This window comes from Rhipicephalus sanguineus, chromosome 6 (assembly GCF_013339695.2).
Source record: "Rhipicephalus sanguineus isolate Rsan-2018 chromosome 6, BIME_Rsan_1.4, whole genome shotgun sequence".
Taxonomy (NCBI): Eukaryota; Metazoa; Arthropoda; class Arachnida; order Ixodida; family Ixodidae; genus Rhipicephalus; species Rhipicephalus sanguineus.
Window position 1 is genome coordinate 39,175,574 of NC_051181.1, and position 19,386 is coordinate 39,194,959.

Genomic DNA, 19,386 nt, shown 5'->3' on the forward strand with positions numbered 1-19,386 from the left:
AATCGGCGGCCCAGCGCGTTCAGGTTGTCGCCTATTAAAAGCGTGCAGTAGGCTTAAAGTGGTGCTGCGCCGCACGCGTGCCCGAGCAGATACCTGAAGATACTTATTGTGATAAGGTTGTCGGCGATAAGTCATGCTGGCGCGTTCGTCGGTGGCCGCCGCCTCACCTTCGTTCTTTCCCGCTTGCCCGCAAAGGCATCGCCGCAATCGCGCGGAAGTCGGAATCAGTGATCGACCGATCTACGCACTTCTCGAAAAGACTGAAAACCTTTGGCGGCACATTGTGGCGTCGGGAAGTTCAGCGGCGCAGTAAAATTTTATGGCACAAAACGTTATCGCGGTACGCAGGGTACGCACTAACCGGTAGGCGTAGGACGAAGTACTACGGCTTAAGCGGTCAGCGAATGCATTGGGCTCTATGAGACTCGGTCGGGGATTCATCGCAACTACGTTTTAACCGTTAGTACGCTTAAAGCGGGTACGTATTAACGAGTTTTGACTGTACACAGTACTGCTCTCGAGATCCGCAACAGTTTATTGCCTGCGGCAACACCACAAAACGCCGTACAACGCCCGCTCCCAAAGGCGGCGGGAGAAGCAAGCAGGCTTCACCACGCCACGGGCGAAAATACAACACAACGGGTGCCGCTAGCACGTCTCCGCGGGCAAAAGGCTCACGGCGACACGCCGCAGATGGAAAACGGGTCCCTCGCGACTATGCTGGCTGCGTACTCTTACGATCCGCGACCACAGGGCCCGATCGCTCGAGTGAGGGCAAACTCCGAAGCCGATAGGTACAGCTTCGGCGTAGTAAGACCACGCGCGAATGCACCGCACCGCTCTTCAGCCTGGCGTTCGGAAAAGGACAACATAAGGTAAGTGCTCGCCGCTGGCGCAAGGCACCGTTAGAGAGTTCCGTCCGAGCGAGCCCAAAAGAGGAGCCGACGGATGGGAGAGAAAATACGTACTTACCCTACGAGGTCCAGAGAGAATCTCAGCCCCCCCTGCCGCGCGAAACTCGAGCGTAGCGCCCCTGTCGAGGTCCGACGCCGGGAGAGGGAGGTTAACGTCACTCCCCGCTCGCCCAGCGCCGTAAGACGGCGGAGGAGGGGAGCGTCATATAATCGGACGTGGGGATGGCAGAAATAGGCGAAAACCCGCGCAATGGCGACGGGCAAGCCTCAATCCCCACAACCCACAGCCCACTCGATCTGACACTTAGAGACGTGGTTGACTGCAACCAGCCTGATGCCAAGCGCAGCACGCGTACGTCCGCCTTGGGTTTGGCCCCAGAAGCTTGGGCCGCCGCGGCGGCGGGCGGTCCGAAGAAGCTTACACTTGAGCCTGTGTCTAGCAGGGCCTTGAACGTCAACGACCCGATAAAAACGTCCATAAGGGGCTCTTTGCCGCCGGCTGTGGTCGCTACTTGGTGCGCACTGCCGTAGGTGCCCACCTACCGCCTCTGGTTTCCCGGGCACTGTGCTTGTAGATGACCCGGTCGCTGGCACCGGAAGCAAACGGGCGGCCCCATTTGTCGACCCGTGGCACAGTTACGAATGCGTGTGCAGCGATGGCACTGCACACGCATTGCTCCACTCGTAGGCTCCTGCCACGGCGTCGGCCCCGGCCTGTATGGTGAGAACGGAGGCACTGTGTTGCACGAGTACTGCCGGCCAGCGCAGCTGGATGCAGTGGCCAGTGATAAGTCGGCGGCGCCGGTGGGGCAGCAGCGATCGAGGCGAACGACGCCGTCGCCGTAGTGGTCGGCTGCGGCAGTGAGCGATGGTCGAGGGCAGGACTAGGGCTAAACGCCAGATCTCTGGCTACTTGGTTGCTCGGAAGTGGCGGTGGTCTGTACTGGAGGCGACGCCAAGCCGGCTCCATGAAGCAGTCGGCTGCCTTCACCAACTCGGCGAGGTAGTTGTAGACATGCCCCTCTGCCAAATCCTGCAGCTGAGGGTGCATCTGCCGCAGCACGCGCTGCACCTTCTCGTCTTCGGTGACTTCTTCCCCGATGCGGTCGTAAAACGTAGCGATCGCATAAATTCCTTCAAATTCTCTTCTGGGTGCTGCATGCGCTGCTCGAGCTCCGCCACCACAACTTCACGCCGCCCTCGAGGGCAGCCGGTACCATGTGGGTCAGTCGCTTATCGGCGGCGACCCCCGTCACGAGGCAGAAGTTTTCCAGGCGTTCAAGAAACTCCTCCGGTGACTGTAAATCTCTAACACCTGAGTAGCGGGGGGGAGGTGCGTAGCGGCGAGCCAAGGCGCAGACGTCGGTGGCCCGAGGAACCACGCCAGTGTTCGCTGTCACAGCCCATGCTCCCACGTGCGGAGCTGTGGGCAGCAGTGTCGCCATCACTCGTTCGTGCTCCATCGCGGAGCCGTCGGTGCGCAGCAACAGCTCCTCAACGACACCTTGGAGCCCAGGCGTGTCTTGCGCTGCTGTTGTCGAGCCTGAAGCCATCCCGCACGAGCCCCCACTTGTCACTGACTAAGCATAAATCACAGACGCCGATCCCAACAACCACACCAAACTGCCCCTTTATTTCCAACACTCAACCCTAACCCCTCACACTTTACTCCCCCCTCTCTTCTCCCAGTCCCGATGATGATGATGATCGTGCCATCACGTAGCGCCCTCTCTCAGCCACTCTCACAAATTAACATTGAAATTTGAAACGGCGCTTCCTCGAAATTTTACGGTAGTCGAGTGTAGCTATCCAAAGCATCGCTTACCTCTTGTTTTATCTGAGTTACTGCTGCACAAGCTGTGATGCTTTAAACTTGGAAACATATTAATTTTTGGAAGTATGGTCGGTTCATCAATATTCAATGTTTAGTAAAAACCATTTGAATTTTTTGTGTTTACCAGAAATATAAATTTCAATTAACAATGATGTTTTACCCTAGAAATGTGCCCCAAAACTAAATTGCATTGCTCAGTCTAGTGGTTATGGCGCTCGACTGCTGACCCGAAGGTCGTGGGATCGAATCCCGGCCGCGGCGGCTGCATTTTCGATGGAGGCGAAAATGTCGGAGGCCCGTGTACTTAGATTTAGGTGCACGTTAAAGAACCCCAGGTGGTCGAAATTTCCGGAGCCCTCCTCTACAGCGTCTCTCATAATCATATCGTGGTTTTGGGACGTTAAACCCCAGATATTATTAAATTGCATTGCTCCAAAACACACTTTTTGGTGCTCCAAAGCTGCTCCAAAACTCCCCATTTACTGCTCCAAAGCTGCTCTAAAACAGCATCCGCCTTTCGGCACGCGCCTCGTGCCCCTTTACTCAGGGCAAATACAGTCGAGTCCACTTATAACAATATTGAGGTGCCATGAAAATATCATTGTTGTAACAGATTATTGTTAAAAGCGGGTTATGCCAAAAATAAAGAAAACGTGACAAACAAGAGCATTTGATGAGGGGACAGCATTTAATGCTGTCCCGCTTAGTTCATCGTACTCTCGAATGAAATATGGACATATTGGTCTTGCAGAATCGCAGAACTTTTCGCATATATAAGACGCACCAGTGAAAAAATATCTGAAGCAAAGGTGCGTCTGATACAACGGGAAATGCGCTAGATATATTTGAATAGATGTACTATAATTGTGACTTCGCGTTTCCTGTATTGTTTCAGGTGGCCTGCAAAATGAAGCCAGGGCTTCTGTTGTACAGCCTCCGCCGAGACCTGTGAGCTTCCAGGATTCCGAGATTGACGAGGACACCGATTCGACAGGCACGAGTGAGTGTTTGGCAGTGAGGCACAGAATTAGTACAGAATTAGTTAGCGGCAGAAGTTCTTTAACGTCCCGTGAAGTCACAGCACAGCAGATATTTACCAGAGATAGAAGCGAGAGCTGTGCACTGCAAAACAATGAAAAACCTCGGAACTGCAGAGATGTCGCGCGAAATGCAAAGAACGAGTCTCGTATGTCAAAGGCCTCGCCGGTGTGTGCCTCTAGGGTTAAGCCTAAGAGCGCTTTCTGGCAGAATTCGGGGAGATCTTCGAACTGAACTGCTTGGCTGGACAGAAGTCTGGTTTGCAAATGTTTGCTAAAGAGAAAACTCCTCCTGAAGTGCCTACAACTAGGCCAGAGCCTTTGAACATGACGGGTGCAGAGGAGGAGGATTTTGAAGTGACATGAAATGTTTTGTGGTAAAACAGCCATTGTACGAAATATATTGTACCGCATCTGGATTTATAGCCAGGTAGGCTAGTAGTGGATCCATTGCATAAAACGGTATGTAATGACGTGAAAGCAAAGGACGAATTAAGGGGGGACGTGGCTTTCGGTACCAACTTTCTTATTTCTTCATGGATTTTGATGAAAATTGACACACTTATTTGAAATGTTGTTTTAATGCTACTGTAGAAATTTCATGAATATATCTTTACAACTTTTTGATTTACAATATATTTCACCTTCTGCTCTTGTTCCGAGTCTGACTCGCTTAAAAAATGCGATAGGAAACTCGTTCAAAGTGCTATGCATTCTAAAATGTCTGATTGCGGGCGTGACATTCTTAGATTTTTTTATTTGCAACAAATTTTTTTTTAGTTTTCATTTTTCATGAGGTGACTGCGCAACAGGCATCGAGGCCTTGTGCAACTCGTCAAATAGCTAATTATCAAAAGGCCATACTGAAAAAGCAAGAATGTCACGCCCTGAACTGTGCTTCAAGGAATAGAGAACAAAAAACGGAACTGCAATAGACCCAGCGGTCAGTGAGAAATCAGCGGAACAAGCGAAGCAGGAAGCAAGAAAAGTCGTTTTGAGAAAACGGCTTTTAAAGTTGTACCAACAATATTACTTCATCAAAAGGCACTGGGGTCGTAATCTTTTGAGTCCTTCATAATGTGCAGTTTCTTGAGTGCCCTGTCTTTAGTTTGAGGTGCCTTGCTTCTCTAAAACACAAGAAGATTGTGATCTTTAAGGTGTTTTATAAGGTTGGACCTCCTGCACATGTGGTCTTTTATCTGTTGTGCCTTTGTTTTCTTTCTTTTTTTCTTAAAATCCTTTTCTGATATACAAAGAACATGTAGCATGAATTTTAAACAAAGTTATGAAGTGGTGTAATAGACATGACAAAAAACAAGATATTGTAATGCAAGTAGGTCATGTACTATGATGATTTGCCAGCTTTCTTGTATTCATGCTCTCATTAACATAATTAACAGCCTTGATTGCAATTGATCATTGAATCATTTTTATAGGATACTAAGAGCGGCTCTCATCATTACAACCTATCCCTTCCTCCTAAATAATAGGCAGTTATGGCCAAGACATTGGTGGAATAGGAATTCCTTAGCTGTTTATTCAAGACTCGAACTGGGCAGATATGAATTCATCTCCCTGTTTCACTCGTCAAGCTAATTTGTAAACCTCGCCTGCGATGCGCTTCATCATTCACCCGGTCGCGGACACGGTTTTCTGCGAGGCTTTTATTTTTTCAGATGATTCATGAGCGCTTACGGCGATACCACGCACGGCTCCAAGCGCGCCTAAATTGCATCAACAGTGCTTTATTTCACCTCTAAGTGCTCGGCCGCATAGTCCGGGAAGTCGGCACGCGATGTGCTGGGTGGCGGCATTCGGTAATATGCCTAGGTGCGGCGACGAAAAATAGGCGCGCAACGTGTTTGGCCTCGCATTGCGGGACGCCGACGCGCGCCCGCTGCGCGACGAGCTTGGCCGTGGGGTCCGCTGCCGATGCGTAAAATGACCATCCGCTGTACCGAGAAGCCGGCGGGGGAAGCGCTTCGTTCCTTGCGAAGAAGCACACTGCCGCGAATCCGCTAACGCGTTGCTCTTGCCCGCAAAGTTCGAGGTTCGTCTCGCGTGCCGACGCCGTGAGCGGAGTTAGGCCTAGTGACGACTCCGAGCAGTAGACGCGCCGGCCGCGGTGCCCGATGTTTCAAAGTACGTAATGCGTGGTCGCGAGTACAAAGAGTCGTCCTGCGATCATCTTCGTCACGACGTCCGAAGTGCGCATAAGCAGAACCTCCAACCACGGGTCTGACGAGTCAACGCTAGAAAGTCTGTCCGAGACGCGCGTTTGCGATGTTCGCTACGAGTGCGGCGCGCCATCGTAATCCCACCGAGCTTCCGCTAGTAGCTCCAAACTAAAACGTAGTTCTTGTTCAAAGTTATCGTCGAGCCGTGAACACAGAGCGATTGCGAACACGCAACGAAGTAGCGCGACTTTCGACAGCCGTGAGCTCGAGACGCACGAGCTGCAGACGACGATCTCCCGGAGCGAGCATCGGACCAATGGCGAGGCGCGCTGGGGCAACATGGCGGACGCGGCCAATCGGAGGGCTCGAAACGACCTTCGAACATTTGCTTTTTGTGCGCTTGTTTTCGAAGGGAGGAGCCAGCTGCGGCGGGGAATTTGAAGACGGAGAAATGCGCTTTCCGATGAGCCCAAGATATCGGCGCCCGGTGGCGTCGTTGCGGAGCTATGATTTTTTGAAAATCAGTGTTTTTTTGCGGTTTCCCCAATAATTTTCGCCACCTCGGCAGGCGCAACAATTTTTTTATAGCACTTCTACGCGGTTTTCGGTGAAGATATTTTGGAATCGGATATAAGAAGGGCTACAGAAACTGAAAATGTGATTTTCAAAAAATCGATTTTTTTGCCATTTTTCGCGATACGAAAGCCGCGTCCCCCCTTAAAAAGCATTCACATCATAAAGGTCTAAAATAAGCAAATATGTATAAAGCGATATTTGTCTAATACAGTGAAGGTAAATAATTGCATGCGGTGCATACTGAACAATCAGAAGTGCAAAGGCAATAATTCTTAAAGGGGTACTGACACCTTTTTTCGAAGGCGAGTTTACTCTGCCATACAAATCTCCTGTATGCAGGGACGGCTGCGAGCAAGTGTGAAGCTCAGAAAATGCTGCTAAGATATTTTATTTGGATAAGAAAGTCAATTTTTCTATGGAGCACCTACCGGCATCGACTCTAGCTTGATGTCAGGCTGCAGTACAAATTCTGGTGACTTCACGAAGCAGTCTGGCTAGTTGTGATGATGTCAGGGACCAAACTCCCAAGATGGCCCCTTGTGCGTCACTGAGCCTGATGGCCCCTTGAGCCTGAGTGAAGCGCATGATATCAAGATCGCCAAAGAGCGGAGCAGATGGGGCGGTTGCAGGTGGGAAGGTCGTAATTCTTATCGCCCTCTTCTGTAATATACTCATAACTTTGCAGTGCAACGGGTAGGTATGACCCCATGATTGTATACAATAGGTCATATGGCAACGAAATATGCTGAAATATATAAACGCAGTATTCTTTTGCTAAAATGGGATCGTGCCTTAAAGCAATGTTAGACAACCATTCGACGTTTTGCATAGATGGTCAGTGTGGAATACCCAATGAAAGTCACTTTAGTATCACTCCCAAATTTTTATACGTCTTGATGCGTTCTATGGTTACTCCATTAAGGCGGAGAGTTATCCGGGGTGGGGCTGCGGTTTGAGACGAAAATGCTATACTTTGTGTTATTTGTATTTATGGTGAGTGTATTGCTGGCAAACCATCTCATTGTATTGTTCAGGGCTTCATTTGCAAGGAGTTTTCCCGTTTCAATGGAACAGTGTGTTATCAAAAGGGCAGTGTTATTCGCGTAGAGTACAGCCTTTGAATGTGCAAGATATGAAGGATAACACTAATAAACAACGAAAAAAGGTCAAGTACCGAGCCCTGCAGGACTCCAGCTGTTATGCATTTAAATCTCTCATTTCGTTTGTGCTATTCGTGTGGATTGTGTACCATTGCTCGGGTACTTAATTGCAGAACTTACAGTAATTCCGCTCCTGCGCCAAAGTGCGCCAAACTGTATTTACTGCGCCAACCTGATAACGTTGACGAAAATTGTGCCACGCTGTGCCAGCGTCTCGGGTTTGGGGCTGAATCACCGGCAATCGCACCGCCGGCGCCTCAAAACATGTGCGGCTTGATCTTGGGGCCGTCAAAGTTAAAACCACGGGCCAACAACTATTCTGCTGAATAAACAGCGCTCGCACTTGCGTGCCGAGTAAGCCATGATGCCATGCACGGTGCCAACGCAGCTTCTGTTGTGCAAGTCGGCTTGGCAGCAAAATGCGCTCTCCGCAGAGGCCCGTGACGTCTAGGCCAATCAGCAGCGTGAAAATGGGGCGGCGATTCATCGACGGACGTCGTTTGTTCCAGAAACACTGCTGATAGCTCGTTTCAAGCGTCGCACGGCATATAATGAAAGCAGTGTTTAGTAATAACTACACGTGTGCCACTAAAATGTCTGTCACTTCTATTTCTGGACATCGCGGAATGAAATCTGGGATCACTAGCAATAGATATATGGAAGAATATCGAATTTTCCGTGCTTTGCGTCTAATGAAGAGCACATGAACTGTGGGAACGCATTGACACTTTTCCTCAGATATACTTTATCCATGGATCTTCATCCAGAAGAAATTTTTCGTAATTCCTTCCACCAGCACATCCGGGTTTGTAATCGCTCTGCAGTAAATACCCCTTAAAAGCCCTGCCCTTTCGAGCTCGTGACTGCTAGGTTTCAGATTCGAATTTTTTGCTTGCTTTTTTTAAAAAAATGTCAGTTTCACCGCAAGGGTAAAGCAATGAATGGGATAGCAAGGATCCGACTTCGCGTAACTCTAAAAAACGTTGGTGTGAGGGAATACGGCCGCTCCAGGGAAGAGATGCTCTTTCCGCACAGTCTGTTCGCATTGAGAGCGGAGCATGTAGAAGGGTATAATGAGCCACCTGCGCATGGCTGCCCATACCGCGCATGGCTGCCCATACCGCGTGCGCCAGCGATTGCGACCCCACCCTTAAAATCAAAGTTCAAAGTTGCTGCTCTAGCGACACCCCCCTCCCCCTCGCATCTTTTCAATGCATGTTCAAGACAGGTGGGGTGTTTCCTCTGCTTCGACGGCAGGCCTCCCGAGCAGGGTGATGTTATCGCATGCGCCCTTTGAGCGACAGAGATGGGCCGGCTCGTTTAGTATCTGCTTGAGCCGCGTTCGTCGGCCCCACTCATGTGCTTTTACGCGCGGTAGAACATACGACGCACGGGGGGATGCTATCAATTTGGACTTTATACGGGACATGACGGCACAAAAACCCGTCGAGAGTGTTTATAGAATTGCTGTTGCAATAAAATGTCATCTGAGCAACAAAAACATGCCTCCTGGTCGAAGCAGCCGTAATTGCGTTTTAATATGCGCCGCTGTCAGTAGCGGGCCCGTCACTGACGGCCCACTGTGAAGCGGCTATGCCATGTTGTCTGCCCCTCGCTTTCTAGGGCTAATAGCCGACGGTTAAAAAAAACTTTCACTTAAGGGTGAAGCAACGAATGCGATACCAACAAATTGTATTGTTATAGGAAGTAAAGCTCACAGCTAACTCTTTTGGATCCGATCTTGTGTAACTCGGCAAAACGCTGGATTAAGGGAATAAGGCCGCACCAGGAACCGAATTGGTTTTCATGCTGCGAGTTTTCTAAATGCGAAGTAAGTGTTGAGAGCACAGCAAGTTTACGAGCGGTCTCTTGATGCCTCGAGATAGCGTGCACCAGTGACTGCGCCCTTCGTGCGATGCAGTCTCTATCACCCCACCCCTGGCGTCCCTTCATGCTCCTTAGGAAAGGCGGGCGGGGCGTTTCCTCTGTTTGATGGGCAGTCGCCGGCAGGCCCGCGCGCGGGATGTTATCGCATGCGCTCTCCCCGCGACGGTGATGGCCGGCTCGTGTAATCTCTGCTTCAGCCGTGTTCGACACGAGCACTCGCGAGCTTTTACCCGCGGTTAGAATGCGCTTGATGTTATCAATTTGGACTTTGTACGGAAAATTACGGCAAACGGTGACGGCGAAAACCCAACGAGAGTGTCCATATCACAGTAAAAATAAAAATAAAATTGAGGACCCATTCCAATCTCAGTGGATGATAAATGAAGCTGTTTCGCACATGGCACAGAGGTGAAGGTGACATGGTGGAGAACAGTTTGGTATGCAAGGCCAGGTTGTTAACGGCCAGGCTGTTAACGTTCAATACGCAATATTAATGCGAAAGCCTATGCTTCATCAAACACGAAAATTGACCGGTGGTGCCGTCAATCGATTTATGCAAAAATAATCATCACGTGATGGCGTCGTCATGACGTCATAGATTGTCGGAACTTGCGACGTCATCATGGCGTCATACAGTAGACTCCCGTTAAGACGAACTCGAAGGGATCGCGATCAACTGTTTGTCTTATCAGTAGTTTGGCTTATCAGAAGTGCCCCCAAAAAGAGATGCCAACATGCCAAGTTCATCCAAATATGTTACTTGAAAACACTGACTGGAGTAGACTTACAATAGGGGCAAAAAGACAAGAAAAAGCAATTATTTGGCTCATATAGAGAAAAACTACAAGCAGAGTATTTACACGAACCGTACGAGCACCTGATTTCGCGGGTCCAAAAATAAAAATTTCATGAAGATACTGCTACCACATTTTAATCCTGTAATGCTCACTGTATCATATTTGATACATAAAATATAATGCCTCAAAAGAGGTAAAAAACCTGTCAAAGCTTCATAGAAAAGCCGTTATTGGATATTTAACATGTTATAATTAGGTTACACTGAGTTACTCATTTAACCAAATTAATTAATTTTAATTAAGAGTAATCAAGTTATGTCCGAAATAAAATTCCACCCTTTTTTTTCTTAAAATGAACTCTACAGGAAGAGTATATGTGGTGAGTGTTTTCTCACAATTTTTCTCAAGGCAGAACACCTTTTGGGCAATACAGGGTTAATGATAAAACTGTAGCACGCTCCTGTGTTGACGATTACAAAAAAGAGAGAGAGAGAAGCACAATTTATCTTCAAATAATGTAAATTTATTCTCCTGGGAGTTCCTTTTCTTCTGTGAGCCTGTTTTGCTGGCTCTAAGATCGCTTCTGGATACGCCTCGGTGTCGTACTGTTGCCTTGACAAAGTCATGATATGCTGAGTTGCTTATGAAAGCCTGCAAGGTTTTCTTCGAGGTCCGGATATTTTGCCGTTTTCGGCCCGTAGTAACTTTTCCTGATCGACGTGCAGTTGAAGATATCCCATTGCGCTACTCACGGTCACAAGCCTCGCACGCATGAAAAAGACATGACGCAGCTATATTCAGTGTAAAAAATAGCCTTCTCTTGTCGTGCACTTCCATAATCAAAATGGCTCATCACAATTTGCACTTCACTGGCAACAGATACAACGTGCACAGGTCCTACGCGAACGAACAAACCAACGCGAACAGACCATAAAACATGGTCGGCCGTCATTGTATGATGGCAATGACAATGCACCTGACCCCTCTGACAACGTGGTTTCGGTTTCGTACTCGATTGTAATGCACAGATAATTTTGTTCCCGTGGCTTTTTCTTTATTTTTTTCCCTTCATTCACCTTGCGTTTGCCCCCCGTGGTGGAGCTCTTGTGTTCTGTTCTCCTTTGTACTCGAGCTGGGAAACAGAACGAGGGGCGGGGGGGGATACAAAAGGACGCAATGGCTTGGGGGTCCCAGTTGTAAATCCCCCTACTCTTTTTGTTGCTTTCCTTGCTGATAAAGCCCGCACCTCCCCCACCCACTGGCTGGGGGTGAAGGGGACACCGGCTTTATCCGGCAACAGTCCTTTTTCATTTATCTCGCACCCTCCGCCTCGCGATTTGCTTTGCGTTTTGCTCCTGAAGTGCTTTTTTTTTTCTTTTTTGCTTTTTCTCGGTCACCTGAATGCTCCACCATGACTGCAGTGTTCGTTTCGCAGTATCGCCAGCGTTGTTGATCACCCGCGAAAGTTCGTCTTAACAGAAGAGTACAGTTAGGCGGTTCGTCTTAAGCGAATTTTTTTCGCATTGAGTCTATGGGAAACTAAACAAATGGTTCTCTGTTGTTCGGCATAAGCGAGAATTAGTCTTAACAGAGTTCGTCTTAACGGGAGTTCACTGTATGTTGTAATGTCACGTGATGACGTCATCACGTGACATCGTCGCTTTGCACCGTTTCCGTGATCGGTGCGTCGATCATGGAGGCAGTGCAAAAACAATGTGAGGTGCAGAAAGCTTGCAGAGAGGGAGGGGGAGGATCAACACATCGATCGAGAAGAAGAACCTGGCTTTTGCCTTGAAGCAGTCTTATGGGAATGCATTAGGAACATTGTGACTCCTTGGCATTGATGCACTGTTGTACGTCATGGCGTTTGTCTACCACGTATATAGAGTGTTATTTCATAAAGTAAAATTTTATTGATCCGGTATTCTGTTTATTTGCTAGTGTCGAAAATAATCACCGAAGAGGTTAATCCAGGACACTCAACTGTATGAGCCCTTATTTTTGCATTATCGAGTAAAATATGCTGTTCTTCTAAGCTGATTATTTCCATGAGATTTGCGATGAATTGAAATATTTCTAGCTCTTCATAAGACCCATAATAATTATTCAGGTGCTTGAATGTTAATGCAATTTGCTTGTCTAGTGCACTTCAAGATGTAAAATTAAGTGCTCCAGAGTGCTCCCAGATGCAAAATGATCTGCTCCAAAGTGCTCCAAGATAGAAAGTGCTGCTGCTCCAAAGAGCTCCAACATGGAAATTTTGCTGCTCCAAAAATTGCTCCAAATCGGGAGTCCTCGGTAGCATCACTGTAATCGTTGTGCCATGAAATCTATACCACTTAAGCTTCATTGTGGGCGAAGCGCAAGACACTGTCTTGTGTCTAGCACCTGTAGCGCCTGTCCTGTGTCGTTCTCCTCTTTTTCGTCTACGTTTCTTGCGCTTCTCCCACAATGAATCCTCACCATCTGGCCCAATTGCAGTTCTATTCCGCTGAAGCTTGCAGATGAGTTGGTCAATGGAATCAATTGCTTTTTTGATGTCAATAAATCTGCCCAAGCACATTTCGCCATTGTTCAATGCATGGTTAATGACTTTTGGACACTAAAATGACAGCTGTGGATGTCAGTTTCTGCGAAAACCATGTTCGCGTCTTGATAAAGAGTTTCATTCAGTCATTCTTTTCGTTATGAGTTCTTCAAAGAGTGTGTTTATGCAAGAGAGTACTGTAATCGGATGATAATTTGATAGGTGATTATGGTCACCAGTCTTATATATTGGTACTACCTTACCAAGTTTTAACTGGTTTGGGTAAATCCCTGTGGTGAAGATTAAAAATGCTTGTCAGTAGGTGCCAGAGTAATTCGATACTGTGTTTTATTAGGGTAGCTGTTGTTTCATAGTGCCCAAGTGCCTTGTTCACAGCCATCTCTTTGACGGTCTTTAGTACTTCAGATGAAGTAATTTCTCGGAACGCGAAGGTGTCGTCTTGTATTGGTGGCAAGATAGATCGGTATTATCAGTTCTGAAGAGACTTTGGGCTGTAGTAACAAAAAAATCATTAAACTTATTCGGAAGGTCGGCTTCGCTGTATTCAAGGCTGTACAGATCTGGAACAATTACACGTTTTTGGGATGGCTTAATAATGAAGTTAGTTATGTGCCACACCTCTCTAGACATGCCTTTAGCTTGGGTAATTAATTGCTGCAATATTCTTTGTTTTGTTCTTGCATCAGCGAGAGGAATAGATTCCTCGTTATCTTGTACTGTTCTTTATAGCAGACTTTTGCACAATTTTGTTTCATCTTGCACAGCCAATGTGCTCTTAGAGTTTAATTATACTCAAGGTAGCATAAGTCATCCACGGAGATATCGGTGTTGATAGGTATGCATTTCTGTATGAGGTATGCTCATTCTGAATTCTTGCAGATTCTTGGACTCCTTCCCTCTCGAGGCAAAAGTGGGCTGTGCTCCCAAAAGCTGCTGCAAAGAGGTCCAAGAAGGCTCCTTCAACAACTCCTCCCGAGGTCTGCAAGCGGCCTCTGATTGTAAGGCCTAGAAAGGAACCTTCTGAACCACCTAAAGGTGAGAGTAAAATTTTTGTATAATGTTTACACTGGTTAACCATGTTGCTGGTGAGAGTGACTACAGGCAGAAATATTTTGCCCTGTATGACATTGGAAAGGAGTTTATGCAATCATGAACGCTCTTCAAAGACACTGAAGCAATTTTTGAAAAAAAAAAAGGGGGGTTACTGTGTGATGTTATATAATTTGATGCGGCGAGCTCGAAAAACACGTCGAAAATTTGCATAAACAAGCGCGCGCAACTGTATTTTGGCAAAAACACACAGCACGCGCCTGGGACGGCGCCGCACATCTCTCTGTTGCTACGATTGGTCAAAGCTTCGTGACGTCATCGGGGTGCCTGCAAAGCTGCTGGCTGCACATAGCAGCAGGCGATAGCCTCTTTTCAAACAGAGGCCGGTTCTCACTCTCGTCGGTGGGCGGGGGGCGTCTGCCGATTGACGTCGCGATCTGCATCGCCGCATCGCAAAAGACGTAGCATCCTCATGGGCTGATAGCCGACGGAAAAGCGAAAGCGGCGTTAGGATCAGATGCGCCTCTTGCCACGGGGTGCCGCCACTTGCTGGCGCTGCACTCCTCAGTACACGGTAGCCGCGCTCGCGCACGCGAATCACAGCAGGAGAGCGATCGCGTTTCATGACGCGCGCTGACGTAACTTCTTTCCCCCGTGCCATCCCTCCCTGTCTAGCTTCCAGTGTGCTCGTCGGCACGAGAAAAGGGAAAAAGCGCTGAGAGCGTGCGCCCAAACCCCGTAACTCCGCTCATTGGATTCGAGAAATTTTTGCGGCAATCGATTCGGGAGGCAGTAAACTTCGATACTGAGGTCATTAGGTCATTTCTTGGAAAAGTGGTTCATGACCCCTTTAAGAAACCTATGATGGTGAAATTTACATCATTAGTTCTCAAAGTAAAATATGTCAATCTAAACAGATTCATTGTGTTTAGTGTTTAAAGGACTCCAGGTGATCAAATCTAATCAGAAGGTTTTCACTGTGGCATCTCTAATTGCCCACTGTTCCTTTAGGAAGTCAAGCCCCTCAAATCAAATCAAATTTTTATTTACATCGTGTACAATTCTACAGATGGAGGACAATGGTAAAAAGCTTCCAATAGGCGGCTTGGCTAGTCCGCACCTGAACGTAATTTATGGCATATGGGCAACAGCAATGAAAAACAGTCAATGAGCAAAAAACATATGATTAGCACAGAATAAAAGTAATACACCATAGCCTAAAAAAAAAAGAAGCATAAAAGAATACAAAGCCACGATAAATGAACTCTGTTTTCTTTATCAATCTTAGATCTAAGTTTAGCTGAGGAACAACCAAACAAATCAAAACTGAAGATGGTTTAACAGTGATGGCAAAGAATAATACTAGAGCTGTGCGAATAGCAATATTTTGAGTGCAAATTGAATCGAATAATTTTCGAATAATTCTCGATTTTTCTAATACTTCGAAGCGAAATTACAAAAAAAAAGTTGCAGAGGATTCCTAAGCATATTCTAAATTAAATTCGAAAAACATTATAGCTTCGCAATGGCGCAACCGGGCACCACCATTTTGGGCTCATCGGAAAGAGCATTTCTGAGTCTTCAAATTTCCCGCCGCAGCTAGGTCCTCTATTCAGAAACAAGCCTACAAAAAACAAATGTGTAAAGTTCGTTTTGAGGTCTCCCATTGGCTGCATCCGTGATGTTGCTCCAGCACGCCTCGTCATTGGTCTGATGCACGCTCCTGGAGAGTGTCTGCCGCTTGCGCATCGCGAGGTCACTGTTGAACCGCGCAGCTTAGTGACGCATTCGCTCGTTCTGTGTTCACGGGTCGACGATCACTTAGAACATAATTACGCTTTAGTTTGGCAGCTGCAAGTGAAGCGTCAATCATCAGATTACGATAGTGCGCCGCGCTCGTCGCGAACATTGCAGACACGCATCAGGACTGACTCGTGGGACCTGCAGTTAGAGGTTCTGCTTGTCAGCACTTTGGACCTTGTGACGAAGACCATCGTTGAACGACTCTTTGTACTGGCAATCGAGCATGACGTACTTTGAAACATCAGGCACCGCGGCCACGCACACCGCAATCGAGCTTACTGCTCGAAGTTGTGGTTAGGCCTAACTCGCACAAGTTGCGGCTTTTTTGCAAAAGCGAAGAAGCTGCAATGTACTTCGTCGCAAGCAACGAATGTCATCGCCCGCTGGCTCCTCGGAATCGTGGATGGGCACTTGAGGCATCGACAGCAGACCGCCCGGCCAAGCTCTTCGCATAGTGACCGCTCAGATCACTGGTGGAGGCGGCTAGCAGCTTCGCACGTCGGTGCCCCATAACGCAAGACCAAGCATTTTGCATGCTGATTTATCGTTGTTATATTTGTTTTCCATTATAAAAACTGTTACATTTATTTTCCGGAGGTTCGAATAGTAAAATTTTGGTGCGAATCGAATAGCAAAGACTATTAGAAAAATATTATAAAGTTCGAATATTCGCACACCCCTAAATAATACAAATGCGCGGCGCGTAGCCAGGGATTTTTTTCAGGGGGAGGGGGTGGGGGTGGGCGGCCCAACTGCCGAAAACCTTCACTATTGCAGAAAAACACTGATTTCCATTTATTTTCGGTAAAACAATCCCCCCCCCCCCTCCCGGCTACGGGCCTGGCTCCATGCCAGCATTCAAACTTCGTTCTAAATGGCCTAGACTATGTAAGTTTTGTATATTATGCCTTGCTTCATATTTAAATCTAGAACTCAACCGATAATAGTATAGTTTATGAGCTGTAATAACGCGAGTTTTATGGAAGAAGCCCGTGGTTGTTGCGTTATACCCAGCATTGCAAACATTACATAGATATCGTTTCTGCATAACATTAGTTTTTGTAGATTAGAGACTGTGGTCATACCCCAGACAAGTTAACAATAGTTCGCATGTGAATAGGAAAGAGAATTGTAAACAGTTATTTTAAGTTTTGGAGAGAGAATGTATCTGACCTGACCTACTATTCCAGTTATGCGAGCTAGTTTTGTTAGTACTAAATTCACGTGAGATTCCCAAGACGTGCTCAAAATACAACACCAAGGCATTTAAAGTGCTCAACAATATCAACTGGAAGGGAATTAAAAGTGCTGTCTGCATGAGGAGGGATAGGTTTATTCTTGACTCGAAAGACAACAGCCTTTGTTTTATTTTCGTTAATCATCATTGAGTTGAATGATGGCCGCTGTTGCAGTTGAACTAAGGTGCCATTACAATAAGAGATGAGGTAGTCGATGCTATTGCCAGAGAAAAATATGGTTGTGTCATCTGCATATGTGATAAAGATGGTGTTATTATTAATGCTAACAATATCATTTATGTAAAGATGTAACGATGCAAAAAAGAAAATGTGAGGTGGCTATCCTTTGCAGAATCGAGCTCAAAACCCTTTAAACATTGTGGAAATATGGCCTTATAGGTTGCATGGTCATGCCTCTCTAACGTTTCTAATAATACCCGCCATGGTGGTCTAGTGGTTACGGTGCTCGACTGCTGACCCGAATGTCGCAGGATTGAATCCCGGCCGCATTTTCGATGGAGGTGAAAATGCTTGAGGCCCGCGTACTTTGATGTAGGTGCACGTAAAAGAACCCCAGGTGGTCAAAATTTCCAGCTCCCAAATCACATCAAGGTTTTGGGACGTTAAACCCCAACAATTATTATATTAGTGTTTTGAATAATATTGTCACGAGCGAAGAAAGGCAGCAAACGACGAAGACTAAGTGCTGAGTGGAACGCGCTTGGACTGCAGCAGCGTTGTACGCTTTTACTGTCAAATATACCCTGTGTACAGTAGACTCTCAATAAACGAAAATCTCTTAAATGAAATTGCTGCTTAAATGGAACAACTGCCTCTAACATGATTGGTTTTGTGCTTGAATTCTGCACCCCTTTTCATCTCTTAGTGAACGAAACTCCTGTTAAATGGAACATATTTTCCTGGTCCCTTCAGCTTTCGTTTAACAGGAGCCTACTGTATATAGTTTATTCCCCGTAACATCTTTGGTGGAGGTGCGGGGTACTACTCGCTATAAAGCACCAGGAACTGGATCTTCGCAGCGGACGGCGCGTTGCAGCTGCCACGATGACAGACCAAGCGACCCAGTGTGAACAAGATCCGTCAGGCCCACAGCCGATCGTTGTGGTGCACCCCCTGGCACATTTAACGGCACAAGTGGCATGGACGTCGACGACTGGCTGGCTCTGTATGAGCGCGTCAGCAGCAGCAACCACTGGGACCCAACGTTGATGCTGGCCAACATCCTCTTCTACTTGCGTGGCACTGAAAAACTCTGGTACGAGACGCATGAAGAAGAGTTGACAAGTTGGGATGTCTGCAAGCAAAAATTACGCGATTTTTTTGGGAAGCCTATCGGATGACAAGCAGCTGCAAGGAAAGAGCTCGCAACTCGTGTCCAGACTTCCACAGAGCCGTACATCGCGTACATCCAGGACATGTTGGCTTTGTGCCGCAAGATAGACAAGGACATGCCTGAAGAGGACAAGGTCGGACACATACTAAAGGGAATTGCCGATGACGCCTTTAATTTTCTGCTGTGCAAGGATTGCTCGACTGTGGAGTCGGTCATTGCAGAATGTCGTCGCTTCGAACAGGCAAAAAATAGGCGCATCATTCACCGGTGTGACTGTCTTCCCAACACGGCGGCTGCGTCCTGCTGCGAAGATTTACCCACGCTACATCAACTACCAGCTCCGGAAAACGTCACCAGGATTGTCCGTCGCGAACTCGAGGCTATGGCTCCTGTTATGTCCAACGACAACACTACCGGAAACAATCTCGCTACTGTTTCATTAACCCCTTCAGGGTTTTCGCCGTACATGTACGGCAGAAGCTTCCTGGTACCAAAGGGTTTTCGTCGTACATGTACGGCATAGCGTATATTTTTTAAAACGCGCGCCTTTTTCGATCATTTCTCTTGTTTGGCCTGTGCTTCAACACTTCGGGAATATGTGGAATTTTTTTCATGCGCCGATGTCTCTCCGTTGTATTTTTTTTCGCTTCCCAAAACGGCGCGCCGCCTATCGCTTGCCCATCCGAGCGCGTTCGCGGTGCAGCTGGTTTAAAGTGCGCGCCTTTTTCGATGATTTCTCTTGCTTGGCATGTGCTGCCACGCTTCGGGAATACGTGGAATTTTTTTCATGCGCCGATGTCTCTCCGTTGTTGCTTTTTTTATGCTTCGCAAAATGGCGCGCCGCGCGCCGGCTATCGCTTGCGCAACCGAGAGCGCCCGCGGCGCGGTTTGGTTTCAAACGCGCGCCTTCTCCCTTTTCTCTTGCTTGGAATGTGCTGCCACGCTTCGGGAATTCGTGTAATTTTTTTAATGCGCCAATGTCTCTCCGTCTTTTTTTGTTTTCTTTGCAAA

General features: G+C 47.4%; 1 protein-coding gene across 1 annotated transcript in view; it reads left to right on the forward strand.

Annotated features, from left to right (window-relative positions):
- Window positions 1-2,608: 2,608 nt before the first annotated feature.
- Window positions 2,609-19,386, forward strand: part of LOC119397219 (uncharacterized) — a 34,711-nt gene continuing 17,933 nt past the window's right edge. The window contains exons 1-3 of the mRNA XM_037664654.1: window positions 2,609-2,633; window positions 3,644-3,748; window positions 13,810-13,965. Coding sequence (XP_037520582.1) covers window positions 2,609-2,633; window positions 3,644-3,748; window positions 13,810-13,965 — 286 coding nt within the window. The remainder of the gene's footprint in view (window positions 2,634-3,643; window positions 3,749-13,809; window positions 13,966-19,386) is intronic.